Genomic DNA, 19576 nt, shown 5'->3' on the forward strand with positions numbered 1-19576 from the left:
TTTAGATGATTTTTCGACCCCAGTCTTCTCTTGACATGCCTCTGTACATAGCCTGGTATCTGTACCACAGACAGTGGCTGGACCCATGATAACATTCCAGAAGGTCTTTCCTCCAACACTAGATTAGTGTCAGAGTTCCGAGGAATTGTATGTCAGCTGTACTTCAGGAAAACCAAACAAACAGAACTGTAGATGACATGCTCAGATATACTCACACTGAAGCAGAACACCAGGGAGGAAGCACGTTCTGGGAATAAGAAAAGGGCTGACAAGTCAGCTCTCCATGCCCACTGCTTCAGGACAAGCTCCCCAGATAACATGACATCATCCCTGCTGCTGCAGGAGGAAACACCCACCTGGCATCTACTGTGTTATAGGAATGGTTCTCGGTACCCTACAAAGATGATGGTCACAGCACTGCAAGTAATCTTCAGGCAGGTGCTGTAATTATCCCAGTTGTACTGATGAGGAAACAAAGTCACAGAGACGCTAACTGACCCTGCTGAGGACACAGAGCTCATCAGCGGGACAGCTGGGATTTGGACGCACACAGCCTGGGCACAGCTGCACCATTAATCACGATGCCACACTGCCTTTTGTCAAACGACACGGCTGTGGCAGGACACGACATGGCACTGTAGAGTTCCTTGCATGGGTATAAACATTTTATGTTCTGCCTTTTGTGACCATATCTCAAGTTCGGTATGACTTGAACTGTTACGTTCAGAGACCCTTGCTTCTCCCACTGGGAAAGATGCAACAGTTGACATCTGAACGAACTGCCTTTAATGCTCACGTTATGGGTCTCCTTGGAATTTGTGTCGTGACTTGAAACAGAGCCCTAGAAGTAGTCCCCACGGCTGAGAAACACGACTCGACTGCACTCTAAATTTATTCATCTGCTCCCACGCCTGCCTCCCACGCCTGGCTCCAGCCCCACATCACCTTCCCTGGCCCTGCTCCCCGAGGGGACAAAGCTGGGCTGCTTTGCTGGCTGTTTCTTCTGCTGCCTCCTCGTCAGGGCATGGCCCGGGCACCCGGGATTTAAGGGAGGGAGGACTGACGAACGGCATCCATTTTCATCTTCCAGTGGCAGACGTGGAGACATTTGTCTCAGCGACTACGGCTGGTGCCAGTGAGGACTGCCACAGCTCTCCACCTGCTGGGGGGTGTTCCGCCAGGACGTAGAGGAAGCCCCCCAGGGCGGCCACAGCCATGGCTGTGTTGTGGGAGGAACAGCCGTCTGGGGAGAGAGAGCCCTCCCTGTGAATCCTATGTGAATACTGGCCACAGTTCTGTCATGAGTGCTTTTCAGATACTTCCCCAGCCAGCCAGGTCCTGGGCCAGCCACCCATCCACCAGCTGCCATGAGTGCTGGCCACTATTGGCTCTCTTCTCCAGAGAAATGACCCCGGCCAGTTGGAGCCTCCTCATCAAGAAGGTTATGCCTCCTCCCAGTGACTTACTAATACGGGACACAAAAGACCAGCCTTCCATCTCGGGGGGTGGGGGTGACTCAGGTGCAGTTTCCACTCCAGAGCCCCCTCCCCTGGGATCTGACCTGAGGCCACGCCCTTGTCCAGCTCCTTCCCACTTCCCCTTGCTCTTAGGGCCTGCATGAGACCTTCTAGGATAGCATCCTGTTGCCCATTTTTGCAGATAGGGAAACCAAAGCTCGGTAGCAGGGCTGAGCTCCCCAGCCCTGGAGTCCCCAGGGCTCATTTCTTGACCTTAATAGCCTCTCTCATTCCTGCCTTAATCTTGTCTGGTCCCAGGTGACCCTGAGCACCTGCCTGACACCTGCTAGGGCAAGAACCCCTTTGAGGTTTCTTTGTTCTCTAACCCCCAAGTGGGCCACCCACCTCTGTTTCTGAGCAGGTGGGGAGGGAGCCAGGACTTTCCTCGCCCCTCACGGTCTTGGAGATGGGAAGAACCCCAGCTAGGGCCTTTGGAGGGAGGGAGAATGCAGGTTCCAAGGAGCCTAATTATGCATGCCAGCAGCTCACACTGTCATATGCCAAATACCATGGGGAGTGCTCTGCTTGGTGATCTGATACTAACCCCTAGCAGCTCTATGAAGGAGGCACTGGTAGGTCCTGATTTTATAAAGAAACGGAGGCTCAGGGCGCCTGGGTGGCTCAGTGGGTTAAGCCGCTGCCTTCGGCTCAGGTCATGATCTCAGGGTCTTGGGATCGAGTCCCGCATCGGGCTCTCTGCTCAGCCAGGAGCCTGCTTCCCTCCCTCTCTCTCTCTGTCTGCCTCTCTGCCTACTTGTGATCTCTGTCAAATAAATAAATAAAATATTAAAAAAAAAAAAAAGAAACGGAGGCTCAGAAGGGTTGAGTGATCCCCACAGTGAGGAAGAAGCAGAAGCAGATTCCAGCTCTGACAGCATGATTTCAAATCCTGTGCCCTAAATCTCCACGCTGGCTGCCCCCTGCTTCACGGGTGTTCAGGGGGAGTGCTCCAGAAGGAACGGAAGCACTGCTCCCTCCTGGGCAGTTCCCTCCACTGCCATCAATCTGTAGGGACCCTGGAAGGATCTCGGCCCTTTCTGCACCTCCCTCTCCAGCCCCAGCTCAGTCCTACGGTCCAGCTGTGTGCCTCTGGGCAGCAGCCAGCTCTCCAGTGTGTGCACAGCAGAACCTCTACCACCTGGCCATGGGTAGCCACAGCCCCCTGTGTCAGGGGCCTCTTGAAGTCTCCTGAGGACTTCTCTCCCTCCCCCAGCCCAGCCTTTGGGTTTGTGCTTCCACTTCCCTCCCTTGCCTACCTGCAGGCAGATGATGAGGCTACAGTGGGGCTCATGGGGAGACATTTAGTTACTGGAATCATCCACCAACCTATGCTGGGCATCTGCTCTGGGGGCTGGCTATCACATCTCTTTTTCTGCTTGTGTTTTATGGATATTTATTTTTTAATAATAATAAAAAAAGGAAAAAAATAAAAAGTAAAAAAGGAATCAGTTCTTCTCTTTCTTCTTCCTCCCTGTCTCCCATATGAAATCTTGCCTTTCTTCCCTTCCCGATATAACTGTATCTGATTCTCGGTTTCTCTACACGGTGGACTGACCACGCAATTTATCATCTCAACCAGGGATACTTCAGGGAGGAAAGGGGGTACTATTCATAATGGCTCTGGGACAAGAGGTGTAAGCTGGGGACATCTGGACACGTGGCCACGGGGATTGCATTGCTCACTTGCCTGTTGGCTCAAAGATTCCCTCCTGCCCTTTTTTGGCTCCAAAGCACAGTGCACTGACCCTTCCAAACTACATTTCCCAGGATGCCTTGCCCATCAGCTTTTGTCTAGGTTTGAGCAATAGCAGACAGAAGCTGAAAGAGGGGAGAAGATGGGGTACTCCTCCCCATCTTTGCCTCCTTCATGGCCAGCCCCTGCAGGCTCTCCTAACCCCGCCTGGCTCCACAGTCCCTCCAGCTCTGTTTCCGGTGAGGGTCGTGGCTTCTTGCAGTGATTAGTCTCTGGGTTTTCTCACTTTTCTGGGTTCATCTCTTGCAACACCTCTGAGAAGAGTTCCCTGCATTAAATTCCCCCTGCCTCAAGTTCCCGGTGCTGGTTCCGTTTTCCTGACTTGACCTAGACAGAGAGGGGGTGCTCTCTGTTGTGATTTTCAGTAACACGCTGAAACTTCTTTTATGTTCCCTTCCTGGAGACAAGATCTCTGGACTCCCACTTCCTACCCTGCCCTGAGGGAATAAGGCACATTTCCACTGAGGTCAATCTGTGTGCAGACTTTCTGGGGTGTGTCTTGGTTTCATGCCCAGAAGGCCCCTGGGTTATTTTCATTACCTGTAAATTGTTTTTCTCGCCTCTTCACTCTCCTCAAAACATGCTGTTGGCTTTGAACAGCTTTCGATAATTCTTCATCTTCAGCAGCTGGGAGAAGAGTTGAAAGGTGACCTTCTCAAGACGGATTTTCACACCTTACTCACCAAACCTCCCCCCGCCCTTCACAATACCTCAAGAAACTCAGGACTTGCCTCTGGAGGTTCTTCCAGAAGGTTCCTGGAGCACCTGTCTGCAGATCCTTATACACTGCCTAAATTTGTCCTCTGCTGATGTTTCTCCCGCTATGGTCCCCCAACTACCCATATCAGGACAGCTGATGAGGAGGACCTTCTTAAATATGCACGATCCACAGGCCCACCTTCTGTCTGCTCAGTCGGAAGGTCTGGGGGCCTCAGAATCTTCACTTTATCACCTGTTCTATTCTAAAAATAGACTACCTTATTTCAAAAGCTTTGCCTCTTTGAGCATCCCAGGCTTCAGCCTGTACTGGGAACCTCCTCTGTGCCACACACAGGACAAATGGCTTCCCATGTATTATATCTACTCCTCATAGCTCAGGAAGGAAATTATTATACCCATTTATCTACAGATGAGGAAGTCAAGGCTCAGCGAGGTAAAGAGGACCAGCTTCCCAGTGTCACACAGCTGGAAAGGGGCTGTGTCCTCTCTGCCTCCTCTTCTAGGTCACTTACGGCAGACATCTCCCTGAATATTCCCTCCCAAAGAAACTTCTTCCACATTCTTTTCTTTCTCAGCCTGTTTCTTCTTCACAGCCCTTATCAGAACTCACAATTAATTCACTTATTGCTTAATTTAGGCGGCTTCTGCCTCTTTTCTTCTGGGTCAAAGTATTCCCTGGAGCCTAGAAAGGGTCTGGCCCAAAGCAGGTGCTTAGGAAATAGTCACTGAAGCAATGCATTTGTTCCTGCAGGTTCAGGGGGCCAACACCTTCCAACGAGACTGTCTCCCATCCCGCAAAGTTTTGGCTTCCAAAGATCCAAACCCATTTCCACGTGTGTGTGGGTTCGCCCGTGTGTTCGCATGTATATATGTGTTGCAAATCTCTCTCTGAGCCACTAGGACCACTGTATGACCTTTCTTCACTTGGCCTAGAAACCCAGCCCCCCACCAGCCTCCCGCTTCAGCCAGGGTGGACGTGCACCTCACCGGGCCTCCCGAAGCATCCTTCGTGTGGTTTCTGCCAGTTGAGAATGGCCTCCAGCCACTGGAGCTTGTAGAAGTCCAAGAAGCCACTGATTCCACAGAACATGACTGGAAGCACAGACAGAAGATCCTCTACAGGCCTGGCCTCAGGCCCACCAGCTTCCACCGCCCAAGGCTGCACAGTGCCACAGGCCTCCTCCCGCCAGCAGATAGGGGCTCAGTGCAGTGGTTGGAAGAAGGCGACTGGCAGACTAGGTGCCTTGATGGGAGTCACTCAAGAGTTAGTGTCAGTAGAGGGATCCAGACCCCCACGGCAAGGAGCAACCACTAAGAGATGCCTTTCCTGCCTCATCTCTGAGCTGGTCAGTCAGTCCAGAGTTCCATCACCGTGTCAGCCTTGAGGGGCAGGAAGCAGTCACGTGGTGGCAGGTAAAATACAGGACACCCAGTTAAAGTCGAGCGTCCAATAAACACAAACGTTAATTTTAAAGCACAAGAGTATCCCCGGGAATGTTCAGGATATACTTGTACTAAAAATATATTCAGTTTATCTGAAGTTCAAAGTTACTTGGGGCATCTGTATTTCTTTTGCTAAATCTGGCAGCACATGAGTGGGTGTGTGTGTGTGTGTGTGTGTGTGTGTGTGCGCGCATCTGCCCCCGGATCAGGCACACCCCTCCGCTCTCAGTAGAGAGGAGTTCCCCGGGCTCACTGTTCTCCATGAAGATGTCCCGGGTTGGGTAGGCATATCCAATGGCCTCAGCTCTCCGGTTCAGTTCCATCATGTTGGCACAAAAGAGATTCATGTAGTGTTGGCTCTGGCGGAACAGCCCCTCTGTGCATCCCTTCTGAGGGGAAGAAACAGCCAGAAGGATGGATGACACACCCACACTCTGCTACAGGGGAAGGCTTGTAGTTCTGAGATGGTCTGGAAGGAGGCTGCCTTTGAGGCAGGTCTTTCCTCTTTTCCCAGAATTCCTTCCCCATCTATACCCCTGGACTGCTGGGGGATCCACCTCCGGGTGGAGTGTGGGGGGAGTGGGACGCGGATCAGAAAGAGCAGGGTTTGAGTCCCAGCTCTGCTACTCAGGAGTGGTGTGACCTTAGCCGGCCACGTTAACCTTTCTGAACCTCGAGGGTCTCAGCCACAGGGGAAGGGCGATGTGTCTGGGACTGCACCAGAGGCGCTCGCTTGGATGGGTGGTCCCATAGTCGGGAAGTACCCGACACAGCCTGATACTGGAGCGATATAACCACTCGCTGCTGCTGCATTCAGATTTCAGGCTAACCCAGCTGGCTAGCTTCAGTGCTGCTCAAAGTGTGGGCCACGGATTGGTCTCAGGGACGGGACAGGAGACAAGAGGTGGATTTGCCAATTTCTGTAACAGTGTATCAGAGTAGCTTTCTACCTGTCCAATCTAATAAGCAAAATAATTTTCCTTGTAATTTGATTGTTATTGTATTAACAGAAATACTGGATAGGGACAGCTTGCAAACAAACAATTTTTTTTTAAACCTGCCTAACTAAAACATTAAGTGTACCTGCTCAACTAAGAATATCTTTCTTTTTTTTTTTTTAAAGATTTATTTATTTATTCATTTGACAGACAGAGATCACAAGTAGGCAGAGAGGCAGGCAGAGAGAGGAGGAAGCAGGTTCCCCGCTGAGCAGAGAGCCCGGATATGGGGCTCGATCCCAGGACCCTGAGATCATGACCTGAGCCTAAGGCAGAGGTTTTAACCCAATGAGCCACCCAGGCGCCCCTCAGCTAAGAATTTCTGCACAAGAAATAACCTCTTTCAACGGAGATAATGAGCCTTACCTTTCTATATGGGGAAATATATATGCTTAAAAATTATTATCTTGGGGCTCCTGGGTGGCTCAGTGGGTTAAGCCGCTGCCTTCGGCTCAGGTCATGATCTCAGGGTCCTGGGATCGAGCCCCGCATCGGGCTCTCTGCTCAGCGGGGAGCCTGCTTCCTCCTCTCTCTCTGTCTGCCTCTCTGCCTGCTTGTGATCTCTCTGTCAAACAAATAAATAAAATCTTTAAAAAAATAAAAAAATAATAAAAAAATAAAATCTATTAAAAAAATTATTATCTTTAGGGGCGCCTGGGTGGCTCAGTGGGTTAAAGCCTCTGCCTTCGGCTCAGGTCATGATCCCGGGGTCCTGGGATTGAGCCCCGCATCGAGCCCTGCATCGGGCTCTCTGCTCCTCGGGGAGCCTGCTTCCTCCTCTCTCTCTCTGCCTGCCTCTCTGCCTACTTGTGATCTCTGTCAAATAAATAAATAAAATCTTAAAAAAAAATTATTATCCTTATTTAGGGCTCCTGGGTGGCTCAGTTGGTTAAGCGTCTGCTTTCGGCTCAGGTCATGATCCCAGGGTCCTGGTATCGGTCCCGCATTGGGCTCCCTACTCAGTTGGTGGGGGGGCTGCTTCTCTCTACCCCTCCCCATACTTGTGATGTCTGTCTCTCTCTCTCAGATAAATAAATAAAATGTTTAAAAAATAAAATTATAAAAATAAATTTATAAAACTAAAATTATTGGGGCACCTGGGTGGCTCAGTGGGTTAGGCCGCTGCCTTCGGCTCAGGTCGTGATCTCAGGGTCCTGGGATCGAGTCCCCCATCGGGCTCTCTGCTCAGCGGGGAGCCTGCTTCCCTCTCTCTCTCTCTCTCTGCCTGCCTCTCCGTCTACTTGTGATCTCTCTCTGTCAAGTAAATAAATAAAATCTTTAAAAAAAAAAAACTAAACTAAAATTATTATCATTATTTAGTGAAGTTTGAGCTCCTGGGCTTGGAAGAGCATTGGGGGCTGCAGAGGTCGGGGTGGGGCTGGTTTGTCTTGGTTTGTTTTTCTGGAAGCTGCTATGCACCAAATATTCGAAATCCTTTTCCATTTGTTATCGTTTACTGAGTTCTTTCTGCTGCTTCTCTTTAACTCTTTGTCTTTGTTTTCCCGATGCCTACAATCCAGTTTTGCATGCAGTGCGATCTGTCCAACTAGAATCCCAAATCCTGCCTCCCCACCCCCACCCCTAGTCTGGTTCAATATTATAGCTGACAGATGGCAGGCTACTCTAGCACAAGCCCCAAACCCCGCTTATTTTCCTGGTGTGTAGCATGCAAAACCGCACTGCCACAAGCCCCTTCTAATCTTTGGCTCTCCTCTGTGCGTGTGGCTGGCCCATGCAGGGCACTTACCATTCTGGCTGAGAGGAAGAACAGCAGCTGGTGGGAGAGGCCATAGCCCGAGCAGCGGGGCTTGGTCATGAGGGTCCTGCACAAGTCTGAGAGCCTGCAGGGCTGGCTGCTGTCTGTCCTGCGGAAGAAGTGGTTCAGGTGCCCTGAAGGAAGCCTGAGGACATGAAGCCTGTTCCGGTCCCGGTCCCCGGCCCCCCCACTGGTTATTAGAATCCCAGTATGTTCCAGGGACCCAGCTGTGCTACCCCAGCAAGGGGAGGCGACCCTGGAGTTATCCTGGATTGGGCAAGCTCCAAGGGGCTGCAACTTGCTCCATGGGACCCCCAAGTACAGTCCTTGGGGTCCACCCACTACCCTCTCCAGCAATTCTATGAACCTAGGGGTGATTCAGGGCTGGTTCCCAGCCCCCTGAACAGCAGGATGAAATTGTGAACTTCACTAGGCTCTACTCCTGCTTGCAGAGACCTACAGCCCAGTGAGGGGGCCAGAACCCTAGACAAATGTAAATTCTATCTATGGCTACCAGTGGTGCTAGGAGAGTCAGTCTACTACTATGGGAGGTCAGGGAAGGCTCTGGAAGAAGGATGCTAGAGTGGCTCGGAGGTGTAAGCAGGGTTACTTAGGCAGGGGGGTGGGGTGGGGCAGGTGGGAGGAGGACCACAGATGCCAGCGGGGCACAGGCAAAGATTTAAAAGTGGGACAGGGTAGGTCCTTTTGAGGGCCTGACAAGAGCCCCAGGGGCTGGACTAGAGGGGCCTGGAGACCCGTAAGGGCAGCAGGAGCTGGGCCTTTGTTCTGAGAACAACAGGAAGCTTCATACTGGGGGTGGAATGTTCAGATGCGGTTTTTGAAAGGATCCCTCTGGTGTGAGAGACCAGTTGGGTGGGGGGTGGGGGGGGCGGGGCGTTCAGGGCGTGGGGTGGATGTTTGGACCCTGCTGGAAGTCTCCAGTGGAGAGGGGGGCGGGGGGGAGGCAGCTTAGGTGCAACGGGGGTGAGAGAGGTTGGTGTCAGGGTGGCTGGGAGGTGGGGAGGCTGTGCCTGGTTCTGCACAGATCCTTGGATGGTGGAGACAGGAAGACTAGCAGAGAGCAAGTGATCTGGGTTTTTGGAAAGTGAGAGCAGGTGTAGGGGGCCCACCCTGTTCCCAGCAGCTGCACCAGACAGGAGTCACTGCGTTCCTCGGAGAAGGAGTCCTGTGGCTCAAACGTGGGGTAGACCATGGAGGCATCTGTGCTGGTCCAGGCATGCGGAAGCTTCCAAAACCCAGGCTGGATGGTTGGCTGGAACTCTGGCAGAAAGGCAGGACGAGGAGAAAACACCCAGGGGCAGTGCACCATGCCTTGCCTAATTGCACCCAGGCTCCTACAGCCCAAGCCCAGGAATTGGGTGTCCCTGCCCAGGTAGCCCTGACTACACACAAGCCTGCCCAAGGCTCTGAGCCTTGCCTGCTGCTTGCACATTATGTTTGAAACATTCAGGAAGCTCTCCTCTAAAAAAAATTTTTTTTTTAAACAATAGGAATTGGGGTGCCTGGGTGGCTCAGTCAGTTAAGCTTCTGCTTTCAGCTCAGGTCATGATCTCAGGTCTGGGGATCGAGCCCCAAGTCAGGCTCCCTACTCAGCAGGGAGTCTGCTTCCCCCTCTGCCTCTGCCCCTCCCCACAGCTTGTGCTCTCTCTCAAATAAATAAATAGATAAAATCTTTTTTTTCAATATTTTATCCATTTATTTGATAGACAGAGATCACAAGTAGGCAGAGAGGCAGGCAGAGAGACAGAGGGGGAAGCAGGCTCCCTGCCGAGCAGAGAGCCCAATATGGGGCTCGATCCTAGGACCCCGACATCATGACCTGAGCTGAAGGCTCCGGCTTTAACCCACTGGGCCACCCAGGAGCCCCAATAAATAAAGTCTTAAAAAAAAAAAAGAAAGAAAGATGTTGAGGGACTTCTTTAGGGTAACACAGGTTGGGATGGTCTTAAGGGCCAGGATGGGGCACATGGAGATCAGAGGTAGGGAGGGCGGGGATGTGGTGGTGTGCAGCTGGGCTGTTGTGTGAGAAGGAAGGGTGTACCGGCTAACCATCTCCTTGTTCATTCCCACACACCTGACTGGGAGCTGGGAGTCTAGGCGGCCGAACAAGCGTGAGGGGCTGGTTTTATACATCACCCCCCTCTCTCACCTCCGGAATGATTCACACCAGGCTTACAGGGTGGATCAGAGAGATACTAGCAGAATGCTAATATTTGGTGTGCAAAGGGCTGAATTATTTTTGAGATTTCTTACTCTCTGGGACAGATCAGACCTTCCCCTCTTGTCTAGGACACAGGCTCCCAAGCCTGGGGTGAGCTGAACAAGGGGAGGCATGTTCCATACTCCCAGCCACTCTGCCCTACCGTTCAACCCCTCCCCGTCTCATCACTCCCTGTATGGGTGGGAGAGGTCATCACAAGTTGGCCAGGGATGGCCAAACATTCCCCAGGTTCAGCCTGTGTGCTTGGCCCGCAGGAATCAGTTGGTTAATGATTGTCCCAGATTCTCTGTTACACCATGAGGAGTGCCCCCAGATGCTGTGTTCCTGAAGTAATGGGACTCTAGCCCCTGCTATTACCTCTTAGGTACTTGGGATCACTCAGCTTGAGGTAGGAGATGGATCTGTGAAGGAGAGGTTCTAGCTTTTCCATCAGCTTCCCCACACGCAGGCTCAGCTGCTGCATCTGGGGGTCCCGGGCCCACTTTTCCTGAACACCTTTTAGTTGCACTGGAAAGGAAAAGACTTCATTCATTCCATCATTTGACAAGCAATTTGAATAGAAAAGATTATCCAAACTTATGATGCTTATTGAACCTCCCTTTTCCCTCCAGTTCCTGAGAGGAAAGAATTGGCTGAGCTTGTTGGAAATTAGGCCTGTGGGGCTCAGCTGGGTGATGGGGGTGGGGCCAGTGTGCTGGAAGTTGGCAGCTAAGAATTTGGTTTCGGGAGGTGGGCCTGAGTTTAGATCCTGACTCTAATTCTTTCTTGTTGGATGACCAGAGAAAGATATTTAATTTCTTTCCATTTTACTTTCTTCATCTATAAAACGGGGAAATGATGGTCCTTACTTCTTAGAGTGGGGAGTTGTAAGGATTAAATGAACTAATGCATAGAGAGGACTTAGCATTGTCCATGGTGCAAAGTAGGCACTTAATAAAGTTTAGTTGTAAGTATTAATTAGGGAGATCTAAGGTTTGCTGTCGAAGAATGAGGAAGGGATTCGGATGCTGGGTGGAGAGCCGCAGTGTACAGCTGAGCAGGTTGTATACTGCACAAGGGCAGCATATATTCCTATCATGGGTTTGTGTTTTTTTTTTTATTAAAGATTTTATTTATTTATTTGACAGACAGAGATTACAAGTAAGCAGAGAGGCAGTCAGAGAGAGGAGGAAGCAGGCTCCCCGCTGAGCAGAGAGCCCGACTCGGGGCTCGATCCCAGGACCTTGGGATCATGACCTGAGCCCAAGGCAGAGGCTTTAACCCACTGAGCCACCCAGGCACCTCATGGGTTTGTATTTGTATTAAGACAATTTTCCAGCAGATGGCAGGCAAGCAGCTTGAGGAAAGAGACACCTTTTTCTAATTTTCACATTACAATTCACACCACTAGCAGTGGTTCTGCAGGGGTGGGAGAAAATGGTGATGGTGGGGAGATTAAGAGGTGGTCGAGAGAGGAGATGTGAGGGAAAGCCTCAGCACAGGGCTGGGAGGATGAGAGATGGCCTGAGTCCAGATAAGAACTTTGATGGGGAGGGAGGATGTGGTTTAAGAGTGTGTTAAGCAAGTCTTGTGGGGGGGGGGATGAGCTCTATAACACTCTTCTCCAGTTTTGGCTCTCTCCCTGCACTTGAACCTAGGCTGTCTGCTTCTGAAGCTCTGTTCCAGACTGCCTGGCTCTGTTGCAGCTGGAGGGTACTGTCCTGGCACCCAGAAGGGGTAGCCAAGTTAGCAATGAGGTGCACCCAACCTGGCTTCATGATGGCATTTCTCCCTGCCTGGGTGGCTGCTGCTGCCACCTTTTGGATCACCGTCCTGGCTGGCAGAGGCAGCTGGAGGGACCCTTTTCTCTCTTAGGGAGGGTCAATGTCCACTTGTCTAGCCCCAAGCAGAAAGGATTCAGGAGACCAATGGGTATCTTGTTGTAACTGGAACCCCCCCCCCCCAGCATGTGAACCCCTTCTCTCTGTCCTGGGAGGCTGAGAATGGAGATAGGACCTTCACAAAGAGTGCTGTGGCAACCCGCCAGTTTCCACACCCTTTCAAGGCCTTCCTGCATCATATGGAGCTGACCCTTGAAACCAATAAGAAATTGGGGAAATGATGGTGTGTGACCTCCAAGGCTTGGTTGTAAAAGACACTGAGGCTCCTGCCTTGCTTCTCTGAGGTCACTTACTCTGGGAAAGCCGGCTGCCATGTTGCCAGGGCACACAAGTAGCCATATGGCAAGGTCACATGGTGAGGCTCCTGCCAGCACTAACTTGGCAGGCCTGGGAGTGAATGGGGTGGCTCCTCCAGCCCCAGTCAAGCCTTCGGATGATCACAACCTGGCTGACATCTTGACTCCAATCTCATCTGAGACCCTGAGCCAGAACCCTTGCCCAACTCTTCCTAGATTCCTGACAAACAGTCATGGTGAGATGGTAACTGTGTTGCCGTTTTATGCACCTGTTTGGGGATACTTTGTTACACATCTATAGGTTATGGCAAAGGGATAGAGGAGAGCTGTAGAGAGGAGAGGAGAGGAGAGGAGAGGAGGGGAGGGGAGGGGACGAGAGGGGAGAGGAGGGGGTGGCCCTGGTCTGAGGCTGTTGTGTGGTGTTCTATTGGGCCTCCATTTCCCTCCTTCCCAGCCACCTCAACACTGTGATGATTCAGACAGTGGGCGCTGAGTCAGACAGAGCAGGGTTCTAAGCCCACTGCCTACACTTACTTGCTATGTGACCCTGGACGTTCTCTAAAGCCTGTCCCTGCATTGGTAAAAGGGGATAATCATAATGAACTTACTTCAAGGATTGTGGGGAGAAGTCAGCAAAATACCCCACACGAGCGTTAACCTTGTGCCAGCACTTAGTGGGTACTTAGCAAACTTTATGTTTTATTATCTCATGGACCCCAGAAAGCACACGGCCAAGGGAACCACCTGCCGTTCCTTCTCTTTCCGTAAGGAAATGACACGCCCATAGGACGGCTGCTGACAAAACCTGTTGTCTTGTTCCAGGAACAACAACAGCTGCTTAGACAGAGCCCAGTGCTGTGCCTGGGGTGGTCAGAAAAGTCAATGCAATGTCCACCCTCCCCTCAAGGGCTGTTGGAGGTCGATTTGAATATGATCAGCTGTGAAGCATTGGGAGGTTACTGGACCTCTCTGTGCCTCAGGGTCCCCACTTGCAGGGAGAGCAAAACAGAACACTTCCCCCTCTGGGCTGCTTGGAGATTACCAGCATCTAAAGGTACATTTGCCAGGCCACATGCTGTGGCTCTGTGGGGCCCTTTCTTTATTAAAAAAATAGATCAAAGAGGACGTCTTAAGACTGTATAAGTGTGGGGCGCCTGGGTGGCTCAGTGGGTTAAGCCACTGCCTTCGGCTCAGGTCCTGATCTCAGGATCCTGGGATCGAGCCCCGCATCGGGCTCTCTGCTCAGCAGGGAGCCTGCTTCCTCCTCTCTCTCTGTCTGCCTCTCTGCGTGCTTGTGATCTCTCTCTGTCAGATAAATAAATAAAATCTTAAAAAAAAAAAAGACTGTATAAGTGTAAATATGGATATGTTGACATTATATATTAGAGCATTCTCTTTGACTTAAAAGTTTATTTTTATTCCTTCTGACTTTAACAGAAATCAAAACAGGGCACCTGGGTGGGTTAGTCGGTCAAGTGTCTGCCTTCGGCTCAGGTCATGATCCCAGGGTCCTGGGATTGAGTCCTGCATCAGGCTCCCTGCTCAGTGAGGGGTCTGCTTCTCCCTCTCCCTCTGCCCCTCTCCCCTGCTCATGTTCTCTCTCGTGCGCACGCTCTCTCTCAAATAAATGAAATTTTAAAAGACAGAGAGAAATCAAAACATTTTCACGGGCCTCTGAAAGTAGGCCTCATGGGGAAGCCAGCCCTGTAGTTTATTACTATTATTCATTTCTAGAGGCATTCATTATAGGACAGGGCTGGGATTAAATGGAGACCCTGGTCCTAGCCTGAGAGGATCTTGGATCTTGGGGGTCTCCAGGATGGCACCTGGGGGCTCAGGAGTACGGGAAGGACACTGGGAGTCCAGGCATGGAAGCAGTCCTGTCCCAGGGCCCCTCCTCTTGCTGGGACCTGGAGTCCAGGTGGGTGGAGGTGGCAAGCTGCGTTGGCCACCCCCAGAGGGGGTGATGGGGAAGGGGGGCCTGGCCAGAGCCCCAGGCTGAGACTAAGTCAGCTCTTTGTCACTTAGGTCAAGGTGGCCTTTGGAGAGGGGCTCCTGTAACTGGAAGTGTGTGTAGGGCGTGGTTCCTTGTTTGCCTTGGCCTATTGTCAGCTCCTTCTAGAGGATCTTATATCCCTGAAAGCTAAACAAACACTTGGCTCTTATCTTGGAGCCTTCAGGTGGCTTAGGCTAGAAGTGGAGGGAGTGCACTGCAGCCTGATCTTAAGGGTTTCTGGTTTTTCCATAGCCACGCTCCCATTAAGACCCCTTGAGAGGGCATACACCCTCTGTCCATCTTGTTTGTGACATATCAGGACCAGCCCTATCAAATGAATCATTTCCTCCCAGGAAAAGAATAATTTCCAAATCTTTTCCCACGTAGTGTCTGAATCCTTTTTGCTCCTAAAATAATTGAGTACAGCAGGGCCCCAAGAGGGCTCCAAAAGGAGCAAGCCTTCTAGCAGAGTAGGGAGGTGACTGGCTGAGAACTGTTTTTCAGGTGGCCCGTCCAGGGGAACAAGAATGCACCCACCTTCCAGCACCCGGAACCCCACCACGCCGTCCAGGTTGATTTCAGGCAGCCTCTTCTTCAGGAAGGAGGTGGCTCCCTCCAGCGCCGAGAGGATAAGGCCCATGATGGTGGCCTGGCCCGCTGGGGTGTCCGGTGGTGCCAGCGAGGAGGGCTGCAGAGGGGGTGGTGGTACCAGCAGCAAGAGCAGGAGCAGGAGCCGTGGTCCGGGCATGGCTGGCCCTCTGCCTGAGGCTGGAGGAGTGTTTCAGTCCCAGGCAACCTGCCCCCATAGACACTCCTCCTGTCCCTTCCTCCTTGCTCCTCCCCTGCAGAGCTGGAGACAATTGGCGGGCAGGGCTGACCCAGCAGCCTGGGGTAGCCTGGACAGAGGGCCATGGGAAGGGCAGCTGGAGGAGTCTGCTTACAGCAGGCGGGGGTGGGGGGGTGAGGGGGCGGGGTGGGCGGCAGTCAGGCCAATCCAGGACTGGAGCCAGCTGGCTGCAAGCTCCCAGCCTTTCCTTCTCATTTTTTTTTTTTTAATTTTTTTATTTTTTTTATTTTTTTTTTAAGATTTTTATTTATTTATTGAGAGAAAGGCAGTGAGAGAGAGCATGAGCGAGGAGAAAGTCAGAGGGAGAAGCAGACTCCCCGTGGACCTGGGAGCCCGATGCGGGACTCGATCCCGGGACTCCGGGATCATGACCTGAGCCGAAGGCAGTCGTCCAACCAACTGAGCCACTCAAGCGTCCCTTTTTAAATTTTTTTTAAAGATTTTATTTATTTATTTGACAGAGAGATCACAAGTAGACGGAGAGGCAGGCAGAGAGAGAGAGAGGGAAGCAGGCTCCCTGCTGAGCAGAGAGCCCGATGCAGGACTTGATCCCAGGATCCTGAGATCATGACCTGAGCCAAAGGCAGTGGCTTAACCCACTGAGCCACCCAGGTGCCCTTTCCTTCTCATTCTTGATTCTCCAGGCCCATGGGCTAAGTCTTGGACCTACCAATTGCAGTTATACTCCAGATCTAAAAACATGGAAACGTAAAGGTTTTTCCTTTTCTGTTGTTTGAAATAAGTTTGGAACAAGCTTGTTTGAAACAGGATATTAACTGTAAAGGCGGGACACGTGGGCACTTAAAAATCATCCAGTGGCCACATTTTATTTTATTTTTTTAAAAGATTTTATTTATTTATTTGACAGACAGAGATCACAAGTAGGCAGAGAGGCAGACAGAGAGAGAGGAAGGGAAGCAGGTGCCCTGCTGAGCAGAGAGCCCGATGCCGGGCTCCATCCCAGGATTCTGGGATCATGACCTGAGCCGAAGGCAGAGGCTTAACCTACTGAGCCACCCAGGCGCCCCCACATTTTAAAAAGTCAAGAAAAGCAAGTGAAATTAATTTTTTTTTAAGTAGCCTCCACACCCAGCATGGAGCCCAACTCACAATCCTGAGGTCAAGGCCTGAGCTGAAATCGTGAGTCAGATGCCTTATCGAGCGAGTCACCCCTGCACCCAGGCGAAATGAATTTTAATGATCTATCTTACTTGAACCAATGGATCCAAAACATTTCAACATGGAATCAATATAAAATGATGAACTTTGTAACTTTTTAAATATCAGTTTTCTCAAATGAGGTCTTTGAAATGTGACATTTTATACTTGAGGTGCATTTCAACACAGGCTGGGCTCATTTCAAGAGCCCATCAATCACATGTGGCTGCTGTATTGTACACTGAAGACTTAGAGCCCTGCTTTGGCTTGTTCAGTGTGAACGCATATGTTTCCCTGCAGAAATTTTTAGAACAACATTTATGTCTTTATTTTAGAGAGAACACAGGTAGGGTAGGGACAGAGGGAGAGGAGGAGAGAGAGAGATAGTGAGAGAGAGCCAGAGAGTGATAAAGAAGCAGACTCCCCAGTGAGTGGAGAGTACTACATAGGGCTTGATTCCATGACCCCCAGATCACAACCTCAGCCCAAACCAAGAATTGGATGCTCAACCAACTCAGCCTCCCAGGTGCGCCCCCTGCAGAAATTTTTTAACGTTGGTTTACTGGGTCCTGTCCTGAACCTTGCTGGATGGTTACACGCACATGCGCCATATTGTCGTTCTAAAATCCAAAAAGTTCTGAATGCAGAAACATACCTGGCTCCCAGGGCTTCAGTTAACAGATTTTAGATCTGTAAAAAAAAAATAATAAAAATACCGCCACCAAAACTTTCATCTTGACGGTCCTTGTGGGCATGCTGTAGGTCAACCATTTAATTTCATTCTTGTCCCTCCCTCCCCCACCCCTGCCAACCTTTTTATACATTTTTTTCCCAAACATTTAAGAATGACAGCTTTATTGAGATATAATTCACATACCATAAAATTCGCCCTTTTAAAGTGTACAATTCAGCAGTGTCTTTTAAAGTAGATTCACAAGGTTGCTCAACTACCACCACTATCTGATTCTGAAACATTTTCGTTTCCCACAAAAGAAACCCGTCCCCATTACCAGTCACTCCCCACTCCCACCCCTGCCTCCTCAACTGCCCAGCCCCTGGCAACCATGAATCTACTTTCAATGTCCATGGATTTGCCCATTCTAGACATTTCTTAAAATTGGGGGAACTCTTCAGTATGTGACCTTTTGTGCCTGACTGCTTTCCTTCAGCCTGACGTTTTCCAGATTCATCCATGTTGTAGCATGAATCAGGACTGGATTCCTTTTTTAAAAAATATTTTATTTATTTATTTGACAGAGAGAAAGAGATCACAAGTAGGCAGAGAGGCAGGCAGAGAGAGAGGGGGAAGCAGGCTCCCTGCTGATTACAGAACCCGATGTGGGGCTTGATCCCAGGACCCTGGGATCATGACTTGAGCCAAAGGCAGAGGCTTAATGCACTGAGCCACCCAGGCACCCCAGGACTTGATTCCTTTTTATGGCTGAATAACATCCCGCTGTGCAGCTAGATCCCATTATATCGTAGCCATTCAACTGTTGATGGACATATGAGTTATTTCCACCTTTCTGCTACTGTGAATAATGCTGAAATAAATATTGCTTACAAGTTTTTGTTTCAAAACCTGTCTTCACTTTTCTTGGCCATATACCTATGAGGCAGGTGTTGGATCCTGTGGTGAGTCTATGTTTAACTTATTGAGGAAGTACCAAAATATTTTCCACAGGGGCTGCATCATCTTACATTCCTATCAGTGATATATGAGGGTTCCTCATGCATACGTTTTTGTTTGCTGACCCCATGACATTTTATTTATTTATTTATTTATTTATTTATTTTTAAGATTTTATTCATTTATTTGACAGAGAGACAGAGATCACAAGCAGGCAGAGAGGCAGGCAGAGAGAGAGAGGGAAGCAGGCTCCCTGCCAAGCAGAGAGCCTGATGGGGGCTCGATCCCAGGACCCTGAGATCATGACCTGAGCCGAAGGCAGAGGCTTAACCCACTGAGCCACCCAGGCGCCCTACACCATGACATTTTAATATTGCAGTTATACCACATATTTGTTTGTGTACTGTGTCTATATCTGTGCCTTACATATAGGGAGAGTTAAGTTTTTTTTTTCCTCCCCAACAACCATTTTTTTATTTTCCTGGGTGTGCCATTGAGAATTAATGTTCTAGGAGAAGCTCGTCACTATTGTCACTTCAGTTAATCCTGACAACAGCCTCTGAAGTGGGTCCTATTCTTTTTTTAAAAAATATTTTATTTATTTACTTGAGAGAAAGCAAGGGAGAGAGAGAGCCCAGAGGGAGGGGGAGAGGAAGTACCAGATTCCCCGATGAGCAGGGAGCCCAATGTGGGACTTGGTCCCAGGATTCTTGATCATGAGCTGAGCTGAAGGCAGATGCTTTACCGACTGAGCCACCCAGGCATCCAAGTGGGTCCTATTCTTATTCCCTTTTACAACTTAAAATCTGAGGCTCTAGGGGACAAGGTAAGTGGTGTCTCACAGCTAGTATGAGGTGGTGCAGGAAATCCAACGCCTGAGTCCACATCTTAAGAATCAGGTGATCCTACTGGGGTTCAATCTCCAGTCTCTAAAGGGGAAACTAACCCTCCTGACCTTTGGAAGGACTGAATTTCATATGTGATGTATAATAAATGGGCAGGCAGGACAAGCAGAGCTGGCTGAGCTCTGAAACACCTCTGACTGGTGATGCATCTTGCTCCTTTCTCCCTAGAGAAGCAATCCTGACTCCTTTGCCAGCCAGGGTTTCATCCTCTAGAGCATGGCATTTACTCTTGGTTTGTCATAACCATGGGACCTGGTCCTTAGACTCCTATTAGATCATCAGGGCAGAAGGGCCTGTTTGAGACAGGAAGTACCCTCCTTAAATTACAGGTCAGGAAAGCCAACCGATGGAGAGTGACTTGCCCAAGATAATGAAACCCACCAGGCTGAGGTCTCCAGATTCCAGCCACATCCCACCACAAGAGGGTGGACAGAG

At 50.3% G+C, this 19576-nt stretch overlaps 1 protein-coding gene across 3 annotated transcripts; it reads right to left on the bottom strand.

Annotated features, from left to right (window-relative positions):
- Nucleotides 1-874: 874 nt before the first annotated feature.
- On the bottom strand, nucleotides 875-15520 carry C18H16orf89 (chromosome 18 C16orf89 homolog). Of its 3 annotated transcripts, none has more exons than XM_047714634.1 (8): nucleotides 15139-15520; nucleotides 10787-10936; nucleotides 9318-9468; nucleotides 8179-8296; nucleotides 5687-5822; nucleotides 4973-5082; nucleotides 3811-3897; nucleotides 875-1243 (listed from the first exon to the last, which is right to left on the bottom strand). In XM_047714634.1, exons 1-7 carry the CDS (start codon nucleotides 15347-15349, stop codon nucleotides 3844-3846), a joined length of 930 nt encoding a protein of 309 aa, XP_047570590.1. In that variant the 5' UTR covers nucleotides 15350-15520; the 3' UTR covers nucleotides 875-1243; nucleotides 3811-3843. The 3 variants fall into 3 exon arrangements, with proteins under 3 accessions (XP_047570590.1, XP_047570589.1, XP_047570588.1); XM_047714633.1 differs by having other exon boundaries at nucleotides 4978-5082; nucleotides 5687-5819; nucleotides 15139-15519; XM_047714632.1 differs by having other exon boundaries at nucleotides 4978-5082; nucleotides 15139-15516.
- Between the last annotated feature and the right edge of the window lie 4056 nt (nucleotides 15521-19576).

This window comes from Lutra lutra, chromosome 18 (assembly GCF_902655055.1).
Source record: "Lutra lutra chromosome 18, mLutLut1.2, whole genome shotgun sequence".
Classification (NCBI taxonomy): domain Eukaryota; kingdom Metazoa; phylum Chordata; class Mammalia; order Carnivora; family Mustelidae; genus Lutra; species Lutra lutra.